The following is a 22,978-nucleotide window of genomic DNA, read 5'->3' on the forward strand; positions in this document are numbered from 1 at the left end:
GTGCGGCTATAAACTTTTGTATCTTTTTTGTTTTTTTTCTGCATTGGATCATTTTATGGCCAATTCAAAATAAAGGTGTTTTGAGATTTATGAATTGTGTATTGTTTCTTCACGCATGCATATGCATTTATGCACCAGTCTAGCTTTGCTTGACATTAGGTCTCACTGCGTAAAGACCTGATGTTTTGCAGTTCAGACAGTCAGCTGGAGATTTGTGATCCGGTAATTATTTGATATCCACTAGGTTTCTCATAAACCTTATTTCTACCCTCTTTACACCCCATCTAATGCTCTGTTTTATTTATTAATGAATGTCATCTTTTGGTCCCTAGTTTTGGATTTCTCCACAAATGAAAGTGTTTCTACGCATTAAATCTTTCAAAGTGCTTCATCATTGAGACCACTATCTGATTCTCATTTGCCTGTTCAAGCTGCAGTTCCAGCCTGTTTGGTCTTTCGAGATTAGCTTTTTCTTTGTTTTAGTTAGCTAGGCCAACATCATCAGCTAGGCCAACATTTATTTACCACCCCTAATTGCCAGAGGGCAGTTAAGAGGCAACCACATTGCTAGGGGTCTGATATCACATACAGGCCAGACAGGAAGGATGGCAGTGTCCTTCCCTAAAGGACATTAATGAACCAGATGGGTTTTTCTGACAATTGACAATGGATTCACAGTCATCACTAGGCTCTTAATTCAGATTTTTAAAAAAACTGAATTCAGAGTCCACCATCTGCCATGGTCGGATTCGGATATCTGGGCCTTTAGATTAGATTCCCTAGAGTGTGGAAACAGGCCCTTCGGCCCAACAGGTCCACACCACCCCTTGCAGCATCCCACCAGACCCATCCCCCTATAACCCTCACACACCCCTGAACACTACGGGTAATTTAGCATGGCTGATCCACCTAGCCTGCACATCTTCGGACTGTGGGAGGAAACCCACACAGACACGGAGAACATGCAAACTCTGCACAGTTACCCGAGGCTGGAATTGAACCCAGGTCCCTGGTGCTGTGAGGCTGCAGTGCTAGCCACCGTGCTGCCTTGACTGACTTGTTAACCTTTAGGTTAACAATCCAGTGATTAATGCCACTAGGTTATCACCCCTTATTTGGAACTGAGCTGAAATTGAGAGTTGTATTTTGAACAGCAGCTTCTTTTTAAAAAGAGAACCAACTGGTATTGTTTGGCAACAGGCCTGCAAGGACAATTGTATGTAAATGATTGTTGCTCTAAGATACCGCAAATGTTTCAGCACCAGGATATGTTATGCTCGGACTGCAGCTGACTTATGTGGTATTGGCCAAACAGAGTCTAGTGCTGACCTTTCCACAATGTGGAAAAAAAAACAATGGATCAAGGAAAGCTGACATTTTGGATTAAGACCCTTCTTCAGAAGGGCCTCGACGTGAAACGTCAGCTTTCCTGCTCCTCTAGTGCTACTTGACCTGCTGTGTTCATCTAGCAATATACCCTGTTGCCTCAATCTCCAGCATTAGCAGTTCCTACTATCTCAGAAACAACGGATCAAACTGGTTCTTTGAGCAGAAGGCTATGTTCTCGAAGTTGCAGGACTTGACAGCTGTGTTTTATGTTTAGTTTAAAAATGTTGAATGTTCTGAGAGAGAATCCCAGTTTAAAAGAAATGTGAATATTCTTCAGACCTGCTGTAAAGATGCATTGGCTGGTGACTTTGGAATTCAGGCAAGATACAATCCCATATGCCTGAAATGGAATGCATTGTTAAAGGATTCCTTTAAAGAACTGGTATTTGTTGTTGAAATGGTTACTGAACTGGCAAATTAGACTTTAATTTATTCCATTGAACTGAGGGAGTTATGGTCTGAGGTGAATTTAAATCATGGGCATGAATTAGAATATCTTATTTTGCTTTTCTCTGCTAAAGTTACTATATTAATTAATTGTTAATTTTTTGTTTAACACCTATCAGATACCAAGGTTATAATTTTAAAGCTAGTTAAAAAACAGCTGAGTAATTTTTAAGGCCATCCAATGGATTTGTTTTAATTCTACTGTGATACAATATTAATGAATCTGCATTGGTCCAGCTTGCTTTAGTTGCTGTATCCTTTTAGTTCTTAATCCTAAATGGACACTTAGTGTCGGTATTCACCAAAGAGAAGGAATTGATGGAGATGATCTCAGGGAAGGGAGTGTTGAGTTTCTAAGCCACATTGCTATTTAAAAGGAAGAGTTGTGCATTTTCAAAAGTATTAAGTTAGATAAGTCCTGATGGGATCTATCCCAGATTATTAAAGGAGGCAAGAGAACAAATTGCTGGATCACTTTATATCCTCTTTGACAACAGGTGAGGTCCTAGAGCATTTTTAAGAAGGGTGTACAGGCCTGTGAGTCTCTCATCAGTGGTAGGAAAATTATTCACATTTTCAGGGACAAGATCTCTCTGCGTTTAGAAGCAAATCGGCTTATTGGTGATAGCTTGTTGGTTTTATTGGGGGATGGTGGGACATCATGCATCATCAACTTGATCGAGTCTTATGAGGTGGTGCCAAAGATTGAGGGAAAATCAGTTGATATTGTCTACATGGATTTCAGGAAGACCTTTTGACAAAATCCCTCATGGCAGACTGGCACAAAAGGTGAAATCACATATCAGTGCTGAGCTGCCAAGATGGATACAGAACTGGTTTAGTCATAGGAGACTGGGTGGCTGTGGGATGATGATTTTCAGAAAGGAGGGCTGTGACTGGCGGTGTTCCACACGGATCAATGCTGGGACCTCCTGTTTGTGGTCTCCATAAATGATTTGGAGGAAAATGTATCTGGTCTAATTAGTAAGTTTATGAATGACACAAAGATTGGAGGTGCAGATAGGATTGTCAGAGGAGACAGCAGGATATAGATCAGTTGGGGGCATGGGCAGAAAAATGGCAGATGATGTTTAATTTGGACAGATGTGAGGTGATGCATTTTGCAAGGTCAAGTACAGATGGAAATTATACAGTGAATGACAAAACCCCTTAGGAGTATTGATGTGCAGAGGGATTTGGGTGTGCAGGTCCGCAGATCAGGATAGCATATATAGATAAGATAGTAAAAATGGCATGCTTGCCTTCATTGGAAGGGTCATTGAGTATAAGGATAGGCAGGCTATGGTACAGCTTTATAGAACTTTAGTTAGCCCACACTTGGAACATGGCATACAGTTCTGGTCACCACACTACCAGAAGGATGTGGATGCTTTGGAGATGAACAGAAAAAGTTTACCGGGATGCCACCTGGGCATGGGGGATTTTAGCGATGAAGACAGGTTGGATAGACTAGGTTTGTTTTCACTGGAATGCAGGAGGTTGAGGGGATTGACCTAATAGAAGTTTAGAAAATTGCGAATGGTGTGGAAAGTATGAGGAAAATTAGGGATGGGCTATGAATGCTGCCTAGCCAGCAACTCCCTCATCCTGTAAATGAATTTTCTTAAAAATAAAGTTAGCGAGCTGCACCCTATCACCAGCTCCTCCCCACCCGTCAGTTCTGTGTTATGTTACTTGTTTATGGTGTGCTCCGGATGAAATTTTACTCATTAAATTTTGGCTGACTAATGACAGTGCTACAAACTTCACTCCTTTGGATCGAATTGTAATCTTGGCAGCTGAGCTGAACATCTGACCCTATTATACTGTCTCCTTTCACCAACCATTGCACTACCTATTTTAATCCCAGTTTGGATCATCTAGTGAATCTCCCATCTGCGCTGCTGCTACCTCTAGGTTCAACTATTTTACAGTCCACACTTTCAGCTTGCACCCTTTGTAACTTTGAGCACACCCAAAGATCTTGAGTTTTAATTCAAAATCTTGTTTTCCTTGTCAGTTTTGTATTCGCTAATGAAATTGACTGGGAAGCCTAATTTAAATTCTCTTTTTTTTAAAAAAAATGCTTTTGAGGGCCTTTTTCCTCCACATGGCTGAATCTGCCACAGCCTGTGCTCCACTCTGATCTTCTATCCATCTGCAGTTTCTATAATTTTACTTTGCTCTCAGAAAAGTGCAGTGGAAATTAGAACCAGTGTGTAGTAATGGTAAAACGTTACAGCTTAAGATTCTTTATCTGAACGTGTTAATTTTTCATGCAGGTGGCAGGGTGGCTCAGTGGTTAGCACTGCTACCTTACTGCAAGGGACCCAGGTTTGATTCCAACCTCAGATGACTGTCTATGTGGAGCTTGCATGTACTCTGTGTGGGTTTCCTCCCACATTTCAAAGATATGCACATTAGGTGAATTGGCCATACAAAATTGCTCATCGTGTCTAGGGATGTGCAGGTTAGATGAATTAGCTGTAAAGGTTGCAGGGAAAAGGGTAGGGTGGTATATCTGGGTGGGATGATCCTCAGAGTTGGTGTGGACCTGTTGGGCCGAATAGTCTGTTTCCACACCATAGGGGTTCTTAAAAGAAATCCCTATGGTACAGAAAGAGGCCATTTGGCCCAATGAATCCACATGGACCCTCTCAAATGCGCCCCACCTTTTAACCCTGCATTTACCACAGCTAATCTACCTAACCTGTAAGCTTTAACAAGATAGATGAGTTAATGGCATAAATAGTAATAAATGAATATAACTAGCTAGCTGTTAGAAATCTGGTTGGAGGAGATTTGGGCATTTTAATAAGGAGGTGGGACAGCATTGTTAATGAAGGATGTTTCAGTTTATGGGGAGTAGTGAGAGGTGCAATATCGAGCTTGCTCCACCATTTAATAGGATCATGGCTGATCTGGCATTCTTCACTTCTACTTTCCTGTTTTTCTCATGATCCTTGATACCCCTACTGATCAAGAATCTGTCTATCTCAGCATTAAATATACAGAAAGGTACTTTCACCCTCTGCCCCTGCAGCGAAGTGGCAAGAAGTTCCAAACACTTAACCTTCAGAAGAAATTGCTTCTCCTCTCACACCTTTATTATGACACTATGCCCTCTGGTCTTGGACACCTCCAAAAGGGGGAACATCCTCTCAGCTCTTACCCTGTTGAGCCTCTTAAGAATCTTTTGACTTTAATAAGATTGCCTCTTTTTTCAAAAATTCCAGTGAGTTAGAGTCCCAATCTGTTTAGCCTTTGCTCATAAGACAATCCTTCGATGTTGCGGAATTATCCCTGTGAACTTTCTCTGAACTTCCTCCAATGAAATGATATTGTGCCTTAAGGGGGGCCAAAACTGCTGATAGTACTCCAGGTGTGTTCTCCTTAACATCTTGAAAGGCTGCAGTATGGCTCCTTACATTTATACTCCCAACTGCCTTGAAATAAGGACTAACATTCTATCAGTTGTTTCCACACCATGGCCTCCCACCTATACTCTCCTCTCTACCTATCTTGTTTTCTCTCCATCTTCGTTCCGCCTCCCCCTCTCTCTCCCTATTTATTCCAGAACCCTTACCCCATCTCTTCTCTCTCTCTCTCTCTCTTCCCCCCCCCCCCCCCCCCCCCCCACCGGATGAAGGGTCTAGACCCGAAACGTCAGCTTTTGTGCTCCTGAGATGCTGCTTGGCCTGCTGTGTTCATCCAGCTCCACACTTTGTTATCCACACCGTAGCCTTCCTGATTACCTACTGTACCTGTGTGCTAGCTTTCTTTGATTTCTGCACAAGCATCTTCTTTCCTTCCCCCCCCCCCCCATTTTCTTTGTGTTGTAGCTTTTCTCTTACTCCAGTTCTTATTTATTGCTGTCTAATTGACCTGATGGCCTACATCCAAAACTTTTAAAGGAAATGGCTACAGAGGTAATGAAGGCCCTGGTCAAAATCGTCCAAAACTTTGGGAGGATTCCGGTGGATTAGAATGCTGCTAATGTGCTCAAGAAGTGAGATAGATAGCAGGAAGCTATAAACCAGTTAACCTAACATCTGTTAACGTAACAAAAAATGCCAGTGTCAAATACATAGAACATTACAGCATAGTACAGGCCCTTCGGCCCTCGATGTTGTGCCGACCTGTCATACCAACCTGAAGCCCATCTAACCTACACTATTCCATGTACGTCCATGTGCTCATCCAATGACAACTTAAATGTACCTCAAGTTGGCGAATCTACTACTGTTGCAGGCAAAGCGTTCCATTCCCTTACTACTCTCTAGGAGAAAGAAATAACAGGATGTCTGAAAAAGATTAATGCAATCTGAGTCAACATGGTTTTGTGAAAAGCAAATCATGTTTGACAAATTTACTAGAATTCGTTGAGGATATAACAAGTAGATTTGAGAAAGGCAAACGGGTAGATGTAGTGTGATTTCCAGAACAATTTTAATAAGGCATCGCACAAAAAGGAGTTTACAGTTTTGGGGGAAATGTGTTAGCATCGATTTAAGGATGGGTTAAGAGGAGGTGGAGTATCAGGGTGAATGGGTCTTTGGTTTTAGAACAAAGAACAGCACAGAAACAGATCCTTCAGCAAACGGTATTGTACCGAACATGACACCAAATTAAACTAATCCCTTCTGCTTGCCCTTGGTCTAAAATCCTCCATTCCTCGCATATTGATGTGTTTCTAAAAGTCCCTTAAATGCATCTATCATATCTGCCTCAGCCACCACACCCTGGCAATGCTTTCCAGACTCCTACCATTTTCTGTGTTTAGAAACAAAAAAAATGCCCTTTATGTCTGTTTTGAAGTTCCTCTTGCCTTAAATTAATGCTTCCTTGTATTAGACATTTTCAACTGGGGGGGGGGGGGGGGCAGGGAGAGTTTCTCACCCACAGCCCTATCTATGCATTGCATAATTTTCCTGACTTCTATCAAGCCTCCCCTCAGCTTCAACTGCTCAAGGGAAAACAACCTGAGTTTGCCTAGCCTCTCCTGAGAGCTTATACCCCTTTAATACAGGCAGCGTCCTGGTGAAGACCACTTGCCCCTCTCCAAAGCCTCTACATCCTTCCTGTAATTCCAGAATTGAACGCAGTACTCCAAGTGTGGCCTAACCAAAGTCTTCTAAAGCTGCAACATGACATCCTGATTCTTGTACTCCATTTCCTAACCTTCTGGTTGGAAAGGCATAAGTGCAGTGCCACTAAAATCAGTTCTCGGACATCAATTATTTACAATTTCCTATTACTTGCGAGAGGGTGCGGTATATAATGTCACCAAAATTGTTGACAGAGAGGTTGTGTTATGATGATAGCATGGAGAATCTGCAGGACAGGTTGAATAAATGGGTAGAAACTTGGCAAGTGTGTTACGATCTTGCACTTTCCTGCATAACACGTTGGTAAGAAGAATTGGAAAGCAGAATTGTCAATAGACCCGTAATGCCCTTAATGGGAATTCTGGGATTTTGACCCAGTGACCCTCAATCAATGGTTATATATAAAGTCAGGATAGTGAGTGGCTTGGAGGGGAGCTTGCATGGGGGTGGTGTCCCCACATACCGGCTGCCTTTTAGTAGAAAGTAATTGTGGGTTTGGAAGTTGTCTAAGGATCTTGGGTGAATTTCTTCAGTGCACTTTGCAAATAGTGCACACTGCTGCTACTGAACATTTGGTGATGGAGGGAGTGGGATGTTTGTGGATGTGCCAAACAAGTGGGTGCTGCTTTGTCCTGGATGGTGTTGAGCTTCTTGAGTGTTGTTGACGCTGCCCCCATCCAGGCAAGTGGGGAGTATTCCATCACACTCCTGACTTGCGCCTTGTAGATGGTGGGCAAGGTTTAGGGTGTCAGGGTGCGAGTTACTCCCTGCAGTCTTCCCAGCCTATGACCTGCTCTGGTAGCCACTGTGTTTATGTGGTGAGTGCACTTGAGTTTCTACTCATTTGGTAACCCCCAGGTCGATAATGGGGATTTCGTAATGGTTACACCATTGAATATCATGGTGTGCTGGTTAGATTGACTGCCTTCCTATTGGAGAGGGCTATCGCCTGTCATTTGTGTGGGATAAGTAATATTGCATGCCATTGTCAGCCCAAGGTGTTTCTTGATATCACATGAAGTGAATCACATTGGCTGAAGATCAGTGTCTATGATGCTGGGACCACTGGAGGAGGCAGAGATGGATCATCCACTCGGCTCTTCTGACTGAAGATTGCTGTGAATGCTTCAGCCTTATCTTTTGCCCTGATGTGCTGGGCTCTCCCATCATTGAGGTTGGGGATATTTGTGGAGCCTCCTCCTCCAGTGAATTGTTTAATTGTTCACCACCATTTACAACTGGATGTGTCAGGACTGTAGAGCTTGGATCTGATCCATTGGTTGTGGGATCACTTTGCTTTGTGTCTCACTTGCTGCTTTCGCTGTTTGGTGAGCAAGTAGTCCTGTTTGGTGGCTTCACCAGGTGGGCACCTCATCTTCAGATACAGTCTGGTGCTGCTCCTGGCATGCCCTCCTGCACTCTCCATTGAACCAGGGTTGACCCCCTGGCTTGATGGTGATGGTTGAGTGGGGTATGTGCCGGGCCATGAGGTTACAGATTGTGCTGGAGTACAATTCTGCTGTTGATGGCCCACAGTGTCTCATGGATGCCCAGCCTTGAGTTGCTAGATCTGTGTGAAGCCTGTCCCGTTTAGCACAGTGATAGTGTCTCACAAGACGATGGAGGTTATTCTCAATGTGAAGGCACAAGAACTGAGCAATGGGGGTCACTCTTACCAATGCTGACATGGACAGATACATCTGCAGCTGGCAGATTGGTAAGGATGAGGTCAGGTATGTTTATTCCCTCTTGTTGGTTCCCTCACCACCTGCCGCAGACCCAGTCTCGCAGCTCTGTCCTTTAGGACCTGACCAGCTCGATCAGTAGTACTGCTGCCGAGCCACTCTTGGTGGACGTTGCAATCCCTCACTCACAGTACACTGTGTCCTTGCCACCCTCAGTGCTTCCTCCAAGAGTTGCTCAACACGGAGGAGAGACTGATTCATCTCCTGAGGGAGGACGGTGTGTGGTAATCAGCAGGAGGTTTCCTTGCCCATGTTTAACCTGAAGCCATGACAATTCATGGGATCCAGAGACAATGTTGAGGGCTCCCAAAGCAACTCCCTCCCAACTGTATCCCACTGTGCCATCCCCTCTGCTAGGTCTGTCATGTCGGTGGGACAAGACATAATCAGGGATGATGATGATGGTGTCAGGAGCAGAGTCATACTCATAGAATGTTATGTCAGGCTGTTGCTTGACTAGCCTGAGGGTCAGATTTCCCAACTTTTGGCACTAGCCCCCAGATGTTAGTAAGGAGGACTTTGCAGGATTGACAGGACTTCAGTCTATGCCAGGTGGTCCATCTGGTTTCATTTCTTGGAGTATTTGTTAAACATGTATTTACACCAGCATCTCAGTACAAAGCAACAAGGAACTGAATTCTTGCTTTCGCATTTAAGCTTTATTTGTAGTGACACTGCACAACATTTAAATTACGGAAAATGGGAGCCTGAAATATCTCTTTTTATTGACTAGGGACATTTCATCTGTACCAAACATTTTGGAATGTCATTTATTTAAACAGACTGTATGAAAAATCAATTTTTAGCTTATAGTTACTGATGGCAATATACTTTTAACTTTTCCATTTGCCTTAAACATTGAGTTTTAAAGCCTTTTATATTCCTGTAAAAGAAACTGGTTTGAAATTGTTGGTAGTTAAGATGTTAATGAACTGGCTTTGTATTCTCACAGACTGCAAACAGTTGGCAATTTTTTATATCATAGTGATTGGCAAATGCTTCATACTCATTGTTTTGGATGTCTCTGTCTGTCTCTGTCTGTCTCTGTCTGTCTCTGTCTGTCTCTGTCTGTCTCTGTCTGTCTCTGTCTGTCTCTGTCTGTCTCTGTCTGTCTCTGTCTGTCTCTGTCTGTCTCTGTCACGTTAGGAAATAAGTGAATTACTGATGCATTAACTTTAAGGAACTGGAGGCAGTGAGGCTCTAAGTAAGTTAAGAGGGGAATTAGGAAATTGATTGAAATCAATTCAGATCCAGTGAAATGGTGTGATTATAGCATTTGTTTAAATTAGATTGTCACAGTAGAAATAAGTTGATCTGAGGAGGTCAAGCAGAAATAAAGCAGCTTGCATGTTTCTTTAAATTCATCTTCAGGATGGCAAAGTGGTATTTTCTGCATGTCCAAACTTACTCTAAGCTCCTAAGATCCATTTTGACCAGTTGTAATCCAAACAGTGATGTGGCTTCCCTGTGTACCTGCTGCCCTTGTCGTCAGTGGTAGTGTTTGAGCAGTGAATGTTTCACAGTGCGCTGCGTGACTACAGAATCTTTGTCAGTGAATGAGTGACAGTCAGTGGACTGCTTCAGGCTGGATCGTGTCCGGTTTGTTTGAGTGAAGAGGAACGTATCAGCCAGTCAAGTGAAGAGTATTCCATTATACTCCAGACTTGAGCCTTCGAGATGGAGGAGAGCGTTTGGGAAGGTAACATAAAGCACCACTAGGTCTCTTTCCTGCTTCACTAACTGTGGCATTTACATAATTTCAGCTAACAATCTGCCCAATGGAATTTTCTCTCTGCCTGTTTCTCTCTCTGCCTGTCCCCCCCCCCCCCTCTCTCTCTCTCTCTGCCTGTCCCCCCCTCTCTCTCTCTCTGCCTGTCCCCCTCTCTCTCTGTCTCTGCATGTGTGTGTGTGTGTGTGTCTCTCTCTCTCTTTCTGTCTCTCTTTTTCTCCACAATCCCCCCGAACCCCAGAATTTTAACATGGATTTGGTGTATGAATGTCAAAGGGATGAAGTTAGGCCTTTTACGAAGATGATCTTTTGGTTGTTTAGTAAGGCTGTCACTCAGAATTTATCAATGTGAATCCCATTTTGCTGCTTGTTGATGCGCACTTGCTCGTTATCTAAGGACTGAAAAGGAAACATGCAGTCACCAATGAATGTCCTCAATTGTGACCTATTTGGAACGCAGGGAAGGTAGTTACTGAAGCAGCATTACCAACCACACCCCTGTGCCCCGCAAACACTCCCCAAAGTTGGTTGGACTTGAGACACTGCCCTGAGGATCTCCTGGAGCTGAAATGGCTGCTTTCTTAAGGAAAACTGATAAATGAAATGGTTTAGGGCCTAAGCATTTTCCCTAATAGTGAGCTATCAGGAGGGAGTTGCACAAATGATTTAAATTTTGCAAGTGGATATAGTTTTGTAGCTGTACTGAACCATCTTGGCTGGAGGGGCACCTAGTTACCTAGGTGCTACAGCTGAGATGTTGTCAGAGCCTGCAGCCTACACTGTTTAGTTCATTTTGTGATTCTAAAGTCAATTAATTGAGGTCTAGCATGTCAGATGATGGGGACCTTCTGCGCAGAGATGACTCATCCTTTTGACAGGTTGGCTGCAGGAGGGCGTAAATGTTTCTGCTTTTTCTTTTGCACTGATGTGCTTGGCTGCACGATCATTAAAGATGAGGATGTTCCAAGAACTGCCTTCTCTCATCAGTTGAACTTTTCACTCTGTCTGGATGTGACACGACTGCAGAGATTTAATCTGATCCATTAGTTTTCTCATTGTGATTATTCTTTCTGCTATTAGAAAGATAAAACATGACGTGCACAGAAAGTACACTAACTATTCTTGCTTACAGAATATATAACCAAATGGTACAACACAACAGGTGGTCATTTTGTTCATTCTGCCTTTGTCAATCCTTGATAATGCGACCTAATATTCCCAATGCTGCTGTTTTCCCCTTCAACTAGCCCTGATCATCTTTATTCCCTTTGGAAAGTGAGTGAATTTGTTTCTAGCACGCACGTGCATTCAAGGTGATCACTCTTACTAAAAATAATGTACATTGATAAAAGAACAAAAGACAATGACTTTAAATTAATGTAACTTGTAAGAGCACACTGCCTGTGGATATTTCACCACCTGAATTTGTTCTGGCACTTTATAAAGATGTGTGCATGTGACACACTGCTATATCTGCTGTGCTATTTAGTTTGTGTTCCAAAATAAAGGATGAATCAATTGAGCGTGCTACATGCCCATCTTCAGGTTCGTTTGTTTTTTCCTGAAGTCTCACCACCATTGTGTTTACCGTTAACACACATTAATTTTGTGATGCCCTCAAACTTTGAAATGATGACTTGAATATCCAAGATTAGATTATAAATTAATGCCTAAAGAGCACCACATTCTGCATTTAGAGATTTGTTGCTGTGTGTGTATCTCACCAGTTTGTAAAGCAACTATTCTTCATTGCAGTTTCAGTCCCTGAGATGGTCTTGTTTCCATGGAGCTTCAGTTTCTGTTGACAGGTTTAATGTGATAATTTACCAAGTGACTTTGTCCTCTCCATATTTTATCGAAGATTTTAATTAGGTTCTTCAGACACCGTTGCCTCCCACAAATGTGTTGACTTATTTTCACCCGTGATGTTCCACAAGTTGACCTGGGTTGTTGACTCCTTCTTTAAAAATAAAAGCCTCCCCACCCAATGAAATTGAGCTGATGTGTACTTTTTGGGTTTATCCTCCCCCAGTTTCTGAGCAGGGTTCAGTGTTGGAAATCCTCCCGAGCTCTGGCACTTTGCCTTGGCCGAGGGAAACTCAATGACTGTGACCGTGGTCCTTGCAATCCCTGTTCCTGCTTTCCTCAGTAACCAAGGCGATGTAGCGCAGTCAGAACAAGACTTTACTGTGAACAGCAGCAGTAATTTTTATCCAGCTTCCTCACTGCTGCTCCTATATTCTGCAGAATTTCTGTGAAGATGTTTGCAGTGTGCATTGATTTACTGTCACAGAGTCCTCTCCTTTTTTGGACCCTTAGATCATACTTCTGACTTGAAAGCAGTAAATCTCTCTGCTGAAGGGTCTAGGCCCAAAACGTCAGCTTTTGTGCTCCTGAGATGCTGCTTGGCCTGCTGTGTTCATCCAGCCTCACATTTTATAATCTCTCTTATACCCTTGTTTCTCTTTTTTAAAAAAAATTTCATTTTTTTTCTGTGAATCTGATATTTACTCTTGTTTTCTGTTTATTTTTAACCTCTTGAGCTTTGTATGCCCTTGATTATACAACCTGTGGACTTTGTTTAAACTTTATCCAAATGATCGAAAACTTCCCATTGCTCATTTACTGCTTTACCTGCCAGTCTGTGATACCAATCCAACTGAACTGGATTCCATGTCTGTTCAGAAATCAGTCCTTTTGCAGAAGACTCTTCTGTAGTTTCTGCTGTTGAGATGCCATTGATTGGGAGGACTGATTCCTATGAAAGATGCTTATTCGGTCTAACAGTACTGGCTGCCGTTGAATGTCAGAGGTATCTACCGAATTTAAGTGATACTTGGATAAGTTTTAATGTTCTGAACCAATTGAATGTCGTATCCAGTCCAAAGTGAGAGTTTTGTAACTACTGACGACTTCTCCCACAATCTAGATTGGAGATGCCTCTAATATATCTGGTAAAGGTTAATTATTTTCAGCAACCTCTCATGTATGAAAAATTAACTGTCAGTTAATCCCAAATCCACAGGACAGGCCAGACAAGCATTCTTGAGGATATCCAGCTTCTGTAGCATTGTGTTGTCAAGGATGTTGGAGCAGTGCTCGATGTGAAGTGGTTTGAAGATTGATTGTGTATATTTGTGCTGTTTAAGGAGGTAATTTCCAACAAATCTCTAGTTGCAACATGGGAGCTGCTAGTGAGTTAGTGGAGTCCAGGTTAGTCTCCATGTAGCACTGCCGGGTCAGTATGGGTGTTGCCTTTCAAGGTGGAATCTTCCTGTTTTGGGTCTGTTGCATTACACGGGATAGGAGAGTTCTTCCAATGAGCTGGGCCCTTGTAACCTTCAACCAGTCCCATTCCAACTATTCAGCGGACCATTTACCTTGCTGCTTGAGGAAGTTACTGCATGTCTGTTGGCTGTTCTGCTTACCTTTCATAAGTGAAAATATATTTGACAGAATTTGTGTGTAAAGTGCACTGAGCTATTTTGAAAGCTGCCAGGGTGGCACAGTGGTTAGTACTGCTCCCACTTGGTGCCAGGGGCTTGGGTTGTGTTTGACTCTGGGGTGACTGTGTGGCGTTTGCACATTCTCCCTTATGTCTGCATGGGATTCCTCTGGGTGCTCTGGTTTCCAACCACAGTGCAAAGATGTGCAGGTTAGGGTGGATTGGCTGTTCTGAGATATGTGGGTTCGGTGTGGGTAATGTGGGGTTACAGGGATAGGGTAGGGGAGTGAGATGCTCTTCAGAGGATATGGACTCAATGGGCCAAATAGCTTGCTTCCACACACTAGGGATTCTATAATCATCTAAAAATAAATGCAAATGCAAATGTAATTATTGTTTCTGGGAGATACTGTCTTGTCACCATTCAGAGTCAGTGACCTTCAAGTTGGCAGATGGAATTTGTTGCAATCTACTCTGGTTTGTGAAAGATTCTTCTTCTGACTGGATGTATTTCTCCATGCCACAGCTGGCTTGTTCATCACGATAAAACGAGAGTCTCTCTCTGTCTCTCTCTCAAATGCAAAAGAGAGGAACATCCTGTGAATGGGGTAATCTGTTCAGACTCACCTCTAGCCTAGTGACTCCTGATATTGTCAGACCATATTCTCCTGACCGCCCCCCCCCCCTCCTTATTGCAGGGGATTTTGTTACCAACACAAGTTAATAGATCTGTTCTCTGGATAGTTAGTTGCTTTTGCATCGTTCTGATGTTCAGTAGTGACCAGCTCAGGGGCAGTCCTGCTACAAACAGCCTGTCCTGACGCAAAGTTAAATTCGCATCCATGACAACTGGAACTTTCCGGAATGGCACTTTGAAGAATGGGCTCAGTGTAGAAAGCACATTCTCTCTACTACAAAAACACAAGTTTCTGGAAAAGCTCAGCAGGTCTGGCAGCATCTGTGAAGGAAAAAGGTCAGAGTTAATGTTTCTTGTCCGGTGTCCCTTCCTCAGACCCTGATTTCTTTTATTCTTTTTCACAGATGCTGCCAGACCTGCTGAACTTTACCAGCAACTTCTGTTTTTTCCTGATTTACAGTATCTGCAGTTCTTTTATTTTCTTTCTCTCTTTAACACTACTTAATGAACATCTTTCAATCCAGGAACTGACTGTAAATTTTCAATAATATTTCTTATGGAATATTTTTTATTCCAAAAGCAAATTGCAAAGTTAGTTTTGTGGTATTGAGACTAATTTTCCTAATTTACAACATTTACAGCAATAACATGGTTTTATTTTACCTTTTATAAAATTGCTAAAAGGGTATTGCCATGTTTGCTATCCTTGATGCGGACAGACTTCAAATACCATTGCAGTGAGAGGTATTTGGAAATGCTGTCCAGGTTCAGAGTTTCTGCTTGGTGTTGCATTCTTCTGTTCTGCTCATCCTCCTCTCTTTAACATTAAAATAATTTAGCATACAGTGGAGTTTTTGGAAACGAATTGATAGCCAATGGAATCACTCAAGGAAACTCTTCAGACTTAATGTGCCTGAATATAAGGTAAGTTGTGAGAAAGCTCTGTTGGGTTTGGATCAGAATTGGGTGTGTTGGATGTTTACAGCACAGAGGAGGTAATCCATCCCATTATGACCCTGCTTGCATCAACAAGGACCTGACCCCATGCATCCTGAGGGCTATGGAAATTCAAGTGAATATCTAAATATTGTTTAAACATTACAAGAATTTCTGACTCAACCATCCTGTCAGGCAGTGAGTTCCAGACACACACTACCCTTTTGGGTGAAAGCAATTCTTTCAACTCTCCTCTGAGCCTTCTCCCCAGGACCTTAAATCTGTGGCACCTGATTATTGACCCCTGTACTAACAGGAATGTGCCTTCCTTTCCATGCGCCTCAATCTTGTACTCCTCTATTGGGGCTCCTCTCAACCTCCACTGCTTCAAGCAGAAAACCCCAATCCTTCCTCGGGGCAGCATCCTGGTAAATCTTGTCTCCAGTGCGCACAATCTTTTGTATGCAGAATGCCTTGTGTTGTGTTTTGGCTGAGAGGATTATTGGTGTCAATGCTGTTATGAAGAGGCCATTCAGTCCTTATTATTGTGAAGACTCTTTGAAAGGGTTATCCAGTTGAAGCATCTCCTCACTCCACAATCTCCAATCTGGTCCTTATTTAGTTTAGGGATCGTTGGGAGGGTGGGTGAGGTGCTGTTGTTTTAAGTTTTGTCTTTAAAGAGCATTTTAATCTACAAGAGATACCAAGCTTTTAAAATGGGGATGATAGCACCTGCCTTAGCCAAAGGTCTCCTTAAATTAGTACAGAGTAGCTTCATGCTGTGAGCAAAATCATTGAGGTGCCAAAGTCAGATTTTTAAAATTTTTCATTGTTTGAAGATACAGGTAATGTAATGTGAAGTTCCATCACTTGTCTGAGCAGGTGAAAAGGTAGCTGTTGCTGTGTGCTGGATATTTTTGTCCTTGCTTGAAAGAACGATGCTGGGTCAGGGAAGAGCAATTATTTAAACTGGGGGTTATTCCTTCTCTAAGCTACTTTGTAATTTGTCCGACTGTTAAATCTCTCACTACTTCCAAAAGGTGTCCTCCTTTTAAGGCATTAGTCAAAGAACACAATCGCACAGCAGTTACCCACACTTAAATCCTCCAGGCAGCAGGTTTGCAGCATCTTCCGTGTGGACAAGATGAGCAGGGTCTAGCCCCTGTTACTGACTGGCCTTCGAACGTTAGATTGTGATGATCCATTGCTCCAGTTGAATTGAAAACAATTGGGCTTGAAGGTTGCTGGAGAAATTTGTAACAAAAATATATATTTTAAAAAACTGCCTTTTTTAAAAAAAATAGCACCTTCCAGAGGGGATGAAGAAATCCTCGATGCAGACCCGATTTTTAATTTAATAAAAACCAAAAAAAAAGGCAGTTCCTTCATGTTTTGCAGAGGCACAGCAGATCAGAAGATATTTCAGTGTTGCTGTCCTGTGGACTATGTTCTAGTTGACTTCTGTCTATTAGACAGTCCCATCCACCTAAAGTGAAAGAATGTCAGGATTAGTACAACTGATTAAAAAGAGCACAAAAATGTTGACATTCTTAAAACGTTTTAATTTTTGATTTATAAAGTGTCACAGTTGGAAATCATTATTATGGGAAGCAGATGAAGGATTAGTTGTGTTGCATTGCTGAAGCGGACTATGCGATTTCACTGTCGTTTCTACATGTTCGTAAACTTTGAAATCTTTCTAAAAGTGGCAGAAATAACATTTACAAATATTTAAATCTTGATTTGTAACTGTCCACTGATCAATGTGTGAATGGTTGTCAGGGCAATTGGGATTGAGCTTCCAATGTGAGAGGTTCTGTAGCTCCCTCGGTCGGTCACAGAAATCCAAGTTGGCAGTATCCAGCCACTATTCCTCTTTGACCTGGGATTTTCCCTGTTACTAGCTTTGATCCTGGTGTGATGTTTGATGAATCAAGCAGTGACTTCACTAAGGGAAAATTGTCCTCCCCATTTCACTCATTCCTCATTAAATAAGGAACTTATTAACTATACATCTAATACCTAACACTAACACACACCTGATCACAAGCCTAACATCTTCTCCATCATAACTCTACCATCAGGTTTTTTTAATCTTGACTCTTTCTTAATTGATCATTGTATTTATAATTCTGAGCAAAGTCAGTTATGTACCTGGTTTGTGAGAAATTCTGACCTGTCGCTTTATTGTCTTGTTGGCTGTTATAAAATGACTGTTCAAATCTTTGCAATCATTGACAGGAAAATTATTCTTCTTTGGGAATAAAACAGTAAAATGCAGATGGGACAGCAAACATCAGCACAGATACAAAGGCCTGAATAGAGGAGCAAATTACTGCAGATGCTGGAATCTACTGAATAAAAATGCTGGAGATCTCGGCAGGTCAGGCAGCATCCATGGAGAGAGAGCAAGCCAATGTTTCAAGTCTAGATGACTCTTCAGAGCTGAAGTAAAGTGTGGTGGGGGCAGCGATTATGCTATAGTATGGGCGGGGGGAGCTGAATGTTTTCCTGTGCTCTAATTTTGATCAGTGAATCACAAGCATTACTTTGTAATTTGGAGTCAGTGTTGAGGGAAAAAATATCCTCTTAGGGAAATGTCTGAAGACATCAGTTTCTAACTTAGGAACTGCATTTGCCAGTAAGTGTTCAAGCCATAACATATACAATAGAGAAGAAAGTTATTCTACAAAAAATCAAATTATTTATTTATAAAAACTTTTTACACATGAATAAATTTACACATGCACGCACCCACAGCTGTTACCACAAACATTAAAGACTGGTTAGCTCTTCAGTAAGGATAGCATGTGAATACAGCAATAATTTACAATACTTTACACTACAGTCTGATTGTTGTAGTCACAACCTGGGGAGGGAGTAGCATCATTTCATTGGAAGGACATTTTACAAAAAGGAAGGCAATCTGTAAATAATGTATAAAAACAGTAAAATCAAGAATTTACAAATGATCCAATGTACAAAAGAGAAACATCAGTTAAATGTCATTATATTAAATTAAAGGCATGTATGAAATCTGTTTAATTGGCTGGTTAATGGTCATTTGCATACTTCCATAGCCACACCTAGTAAGGTGTAAAGCTCAGTACTGGCCAGCATGTGAAAACACATTAATCAGCCAACCAATTTTTTTTTTGTTGTAATACAAAACTGTGTTGCTTTTAAAACAACCCATCAACTGCAATTTCATGGGAGGAGGCAATAACTCCATCAGTGAACGCATTAAAGATATGGTTTCTTTCTTGCACTGGCTTTTTTTTTGCATGCCATTATTTTATCAAGAACATATACCAATTTTAACCAGTTTTGGACACAAAAACTGATATCAAGTATACATTTTGAGGGAAATGCATGCGTTTTCATGTATGTGGTAGCAGAGAGAGAGAGGGTGAGGGTGTTGGTGGGGAGCTTGCTAATTGCTTTCCTGTTCAGTTGAATGCCACTTTGTTGTTCAGACAATGAAAGATCTCTCTGAGATGGAAAGGTACAGCCATATTTCCAGAGGGGCAGGAGTGAGGGAGACACTGGACACTGAGCCAGGTAAGCAAACACGAGACTTTTCACAGTTTTGAACTAATGGCTTTTTGGTGGCGAGAAGGCTAACGAATACAGACAGCACATACAACGTATACCTTCTCTGTTACTGAGGGATGGGTATAAAAAATAAGATCATTGTGCATCTCTAAGGCAAGGATGTAAAGGAAATAAGACAGTGGAAGTGCAGGATTATTCCGAATCCACAAGAATCACTTCACTCCACCAAGCTTCCTCAGCAGTTTCTTTCCTTTTGATAACAGTCCCTTTTTCTTTTTTGAAGCCATATCTCTGGCCCACATTGGGCTGCCTGGCCCATCTACTATACCAGCTCCAGGATGGTGGTGGGGATGTACAGTTGGAGATGGAGCCCTCCTTGGAATGTTTTCACCAGGGACCTAGTGTGTATCATACGATTTGATTAGTTTTTTAGAAAAATGTAGAAAGGGATTGCGTTAAAGGGTAAATGAAAACCAGAAGCTGTACATGGATTTTAAAATGCACAAAGGACTACTCTGACTTAATTACAGCACCCAAATATCACACACCTGAAGATACCATAGTGCAGATTTGTCTAATGCATCCAGCAGCTCAAACTGAACAAGGTGACTTGTCTTAGTTCTACAAAGAAAATAAACATGAGGTCATGAAAGAAAAAGTCTTCCCCAAAGTCTTGAATTTTTGCTTTTGATCTAAAACAAAACGAGACCAAGTAAACAATAGCTGACCAACGCAGTTAACTCATGACCTCTGACAAATGAAAATGTTCAATACAAAAAAATTATTTGCAGTGGATCTGGTGTGGGACTAGCAAAGAATTTTCACAAGATCACTTTTGGGGAAGTGTTTTTTCTTTCACAATCGTTTCTAACTGTAGCTTGGTTGCATCAGACCTAGAGGAGCTCCTGCTATTGGTATCTTCAGTTGCTCACTTACGTGAAGGTTACAGTGCGTTTATTAAGATGTGAAATGAACACTCTTCTTCTGTTCCCAGCAGATGAGCAAAGAAACAAAACAGAAAAGATTGCAATGATGATACTGAAATGGAAGAACCAAAGCCCCAAACAACATTGTTACTCACTTGAAAACAAAACAGCCTCAAATTTCATTTATACCTTAACAAAGACTGAGCTTCAGTTATAGCTACATTCTAAACTGGCTGTTGGGTCCAGTCAGGTGTAGCACCAGCGTTTTTATTTCCAACTGTAATTGTTCAAAATTTGTATATTTGCTGGCTTCTTAAATTCCTCTAGTACAACTTTTTTTAAATTACATTTTTGAAATGTAACGGTTTTCATCCTCTTTAAAAGGACAGTTTCAGATTCACACTGAGCTAGGGTTGCACTCATGTTTGTGCTGGCCCATTGAAGCTGTAATTCACTTCCCCAGACCCCGCTCCCTGACACATTTCCTTAACTGAACTGGATCATTGTCAGACATGAAGGACCACATTTGTGAAATGTATCCAGCAGAAATTGGCCGCTTTTCCTGACTGGAGTGGACTCGATTTATGCTTCACTATTCTTTACCCTATCCCCATCACCAGATCCTTTCATTCCTTTCTGTCCTATGTGCTTAACTGTCACCTCGTCTAAAACCCCCTTCACATTGTCAGTAACAAGGGGGCATAATTTTAAAGTTTGTTTTTCATCCAGAGGATGGTGGGGTTTGGAATGCACTGCCTGGGAGGGGTGTTGAAGCAGAAAATCTCACAACTTTGAGTGCTCATGCAAGTACTTTAATTGTTGTAAAAATCAAGAGCCTAGTGCTGGGAAGTGGGACTAGTGTAGGGGTTAATTTTTTTTGGCAGTACAGACTCAAAGGGCTGAAGGGCCTCTTCTGTACTGATTAATTCTATTACTTTAACTGCTTTTTATGCTAATGAAATCCAATTACTTTCTGGGTAAAAAGGATTCTCCTGATTTGGATTCATGGCTCTTACTTCTAGTCTCTCCCTTGACCAGTAAAACACATTTTCTACATCGCTAGCATTTGCTTTTGTAATCAACAAGATCTTGTCTTATTGGAGTAGCATTTAGGTGAGTACTATGGGCTGTGTGTGGGAAAAACTGGGTTTACAATAGATAGATGGCAGTGTGGACACAATGGGTCCTAGTCTTTGCTCCATAAAAACACTTTTCCTCTCAAAAACATACAGTACTCGAGTTAGAAAGTTACCTGCCCTTAAATTGAGCGGCTCACTAGGTGTTTCAGGAGGCAGGGAGGAGTCAGTCACATGGGTGTGGGTCTGGAGTTACATACAGGCCTAACTGGCTAAGGACAGCAGATTTCCTGCATTCTAAGGCATTAGGGAAAAGATTGGGCTTTTACAGCAATTCATGCTGGTTACCATGGATACCACAGGCTAGTTTTTAAAATTTATTAATTGAATTTAAGCTCCACCAGCTGCTGTGGCTAGATTTGATAAAAACCAGAAGAACTGCAGATGCTGTAAATGAGGAACAAAAACAGAAATTGCAGGAAAAGCTCAGCAGGCCTGGCAGCATCGTTGAAGAAAAATCAGAGTTAATGTTTTGGGCCCCTTCCTCAGGAACGGTCACTGGCTCTGAAACGTTAGCTCTGATTTTTCTTCACAGATGCTGCCAGACCTGCTGAGCTTTTCAAAAACAGAAATTGCTGGTTTGTAGTTAGATTTGAACTTCTCTCCCCAGAGGGTAGGGTATTACTAACCCAGTGACTACACCCTATCTCAATACTTCTCCATACAGGAATCATCCTCGTAAATCTTCCTTTACACCAGCTTACCCTAGCCTCTGGGATTACCTGGAGCTGTGATCGAGTCACAGTTGAATGCAAGTTTAACAACTTGCTAGCATTACAGTTCTGACCATCTCAAAATGGCCAGTGTGTGTTTTGCTGCTTTTTATAATGGTCTCTGCTGCTACTTTCAAAAATTAGGGAAATTAGTTATTCGCAGGAAAACAATACTTTTGATTTATTTGTGATGATTTTGGAAGAAACAATATCAGGTACAAGATAATAAAATGTGAGGCTGGATGAACACAGCAGGCCAAGCAGCATCTCAGGAGCACAAAAGCTGACGTTTCGGGCCTAGACCTTTCATCAGAGAGCTATATCAGGACATGGTCGAGCAGTTTCAAGGCCGAAGAGATTACAAGAGAGTTGCAATGGGAGAGAGATCCCCTGAGGTTGGTCCGGAGGGAGGAGGGTAACTTCTTCAGGTTAGGCATCCCTGGAAGAGGCTTCGCAGTGAGGTTAAAGTAGTATCAGAGATAATGGGAACTGCAGATGCTGGAGATTCCAAGATAATAAAATGTGAGGCTGGATGAACACAGCAGGCCAAGCAGCATCTCAGGAGCACAAAAGCTGACGTTTCGGGCCTAGACCCATCTCCAGCATCTGCAGTTCCCATTATCTCAGGTACAAGATAACTTGAGTTTATTTAAACAGAGCATTTGATTTGCTATCATTAATCTCTGTCTATGGTAATGAAATACTAAGGACACATATTGATCTGTTCCACACTGTGTGAATTATCTATACCTAATCTATAATTGAGTAATCTATACTTTCCAGATTTAGAAATCACGTCCATGGTCAAACAACTGCTGGATACCACTGGTGACAGTAAATGTACATATGCAGACATAAAAACACAAAACATTGAGTGCACATACACCAAGGATTCTGCTCAGAGAGAGCAGGGAGACTGAAGCGAATCATTGGGATAAACTCACAGGATGACAACAGAGCAGCGTGCATTTCATTACAGCACAGTACTCCAACTCAATAAAATCAACCAAACACAACACAGAAGCAGTGAACAAAATTTGATGCTGAAGCACACTGGGAGAATAAGGAGGTGAGTGAAGAGTTCAGTAAAAAAGGCACGTTCCAGGCAATTCTGAAAAGAGGAAAATAAAGCCAAAGCCTGCATGGAGTTCCTGACCAAATTCCAAACTTTGGGACACTAACAACTGAGAGCGAGGCCAGAGGGGCAGGATG

General features: G+C 41.9%; 1 protein-coding gene and 1 long non-coding RNA gene across 11 annotated transcripts in view; one reads left to right on the plus strand and one right to left on the minus strand.

Annotated features, from left to right (window-relative positions):
- Window positions 1-10,594: 10,594 nt before the first annotated feature.
- Window positions 10,595-22,978, minus strand: part of rimbp2b (RIMS binding protein 2b) — a 352,244-nt gene continuing 339,860 nt past the window's right edge. For 9 of the 10 annotated variants that reach the window (XM_059654875.1, XM_059654876.1, XM_059654877.1 and 6 more), the window contains one exon: window positions 18,118-19,389. In XM_059654875.1, coding sequence (XP_059510858.1) covers window positions 19,204-19,389 — 186 coding nt within the window. In that variant the 3' untranslated portion in view covers window positions 18,118-19,203. Of the gene's footprint in view, window positions 16,923-18,117; window positions 19,390-22,978 lie in introns of those variants that run through there. The other variant, XM_059654874.1, reaches the window with a different exon arrangement.
- On the plus strand, window positions 13,073-21,067 carry LOC132210987 (uncharacterized). The gene is made up of 3 exons (XR_009447253.1): window positions 13,073-13,230; window positions 18,913-18,997; window positions 19,989-21,067. It is a non-coding gene; the product is annotated as an uncharacterized LOC132210987 (long non-coding RNA).

The sequence above is a fragment of the Stegostoma tigrinum genome, chromosome 26 (genome assembly GCF_030684315.1).
Source record: "Stegostoma tigrinum isolate sSteTig4 chromosome 26, sSteTig4.hap1, whole genome shotgun sequence".
In the NCBI taxonomy this organism is placed as follows: domain Eukaryota; kingdom Metazoa; phylum Chordata; class Chondrichthyes; order Orectolobiformes; family Stegostomatidae; genus Stegostoma; species Stegostoma tigrinum.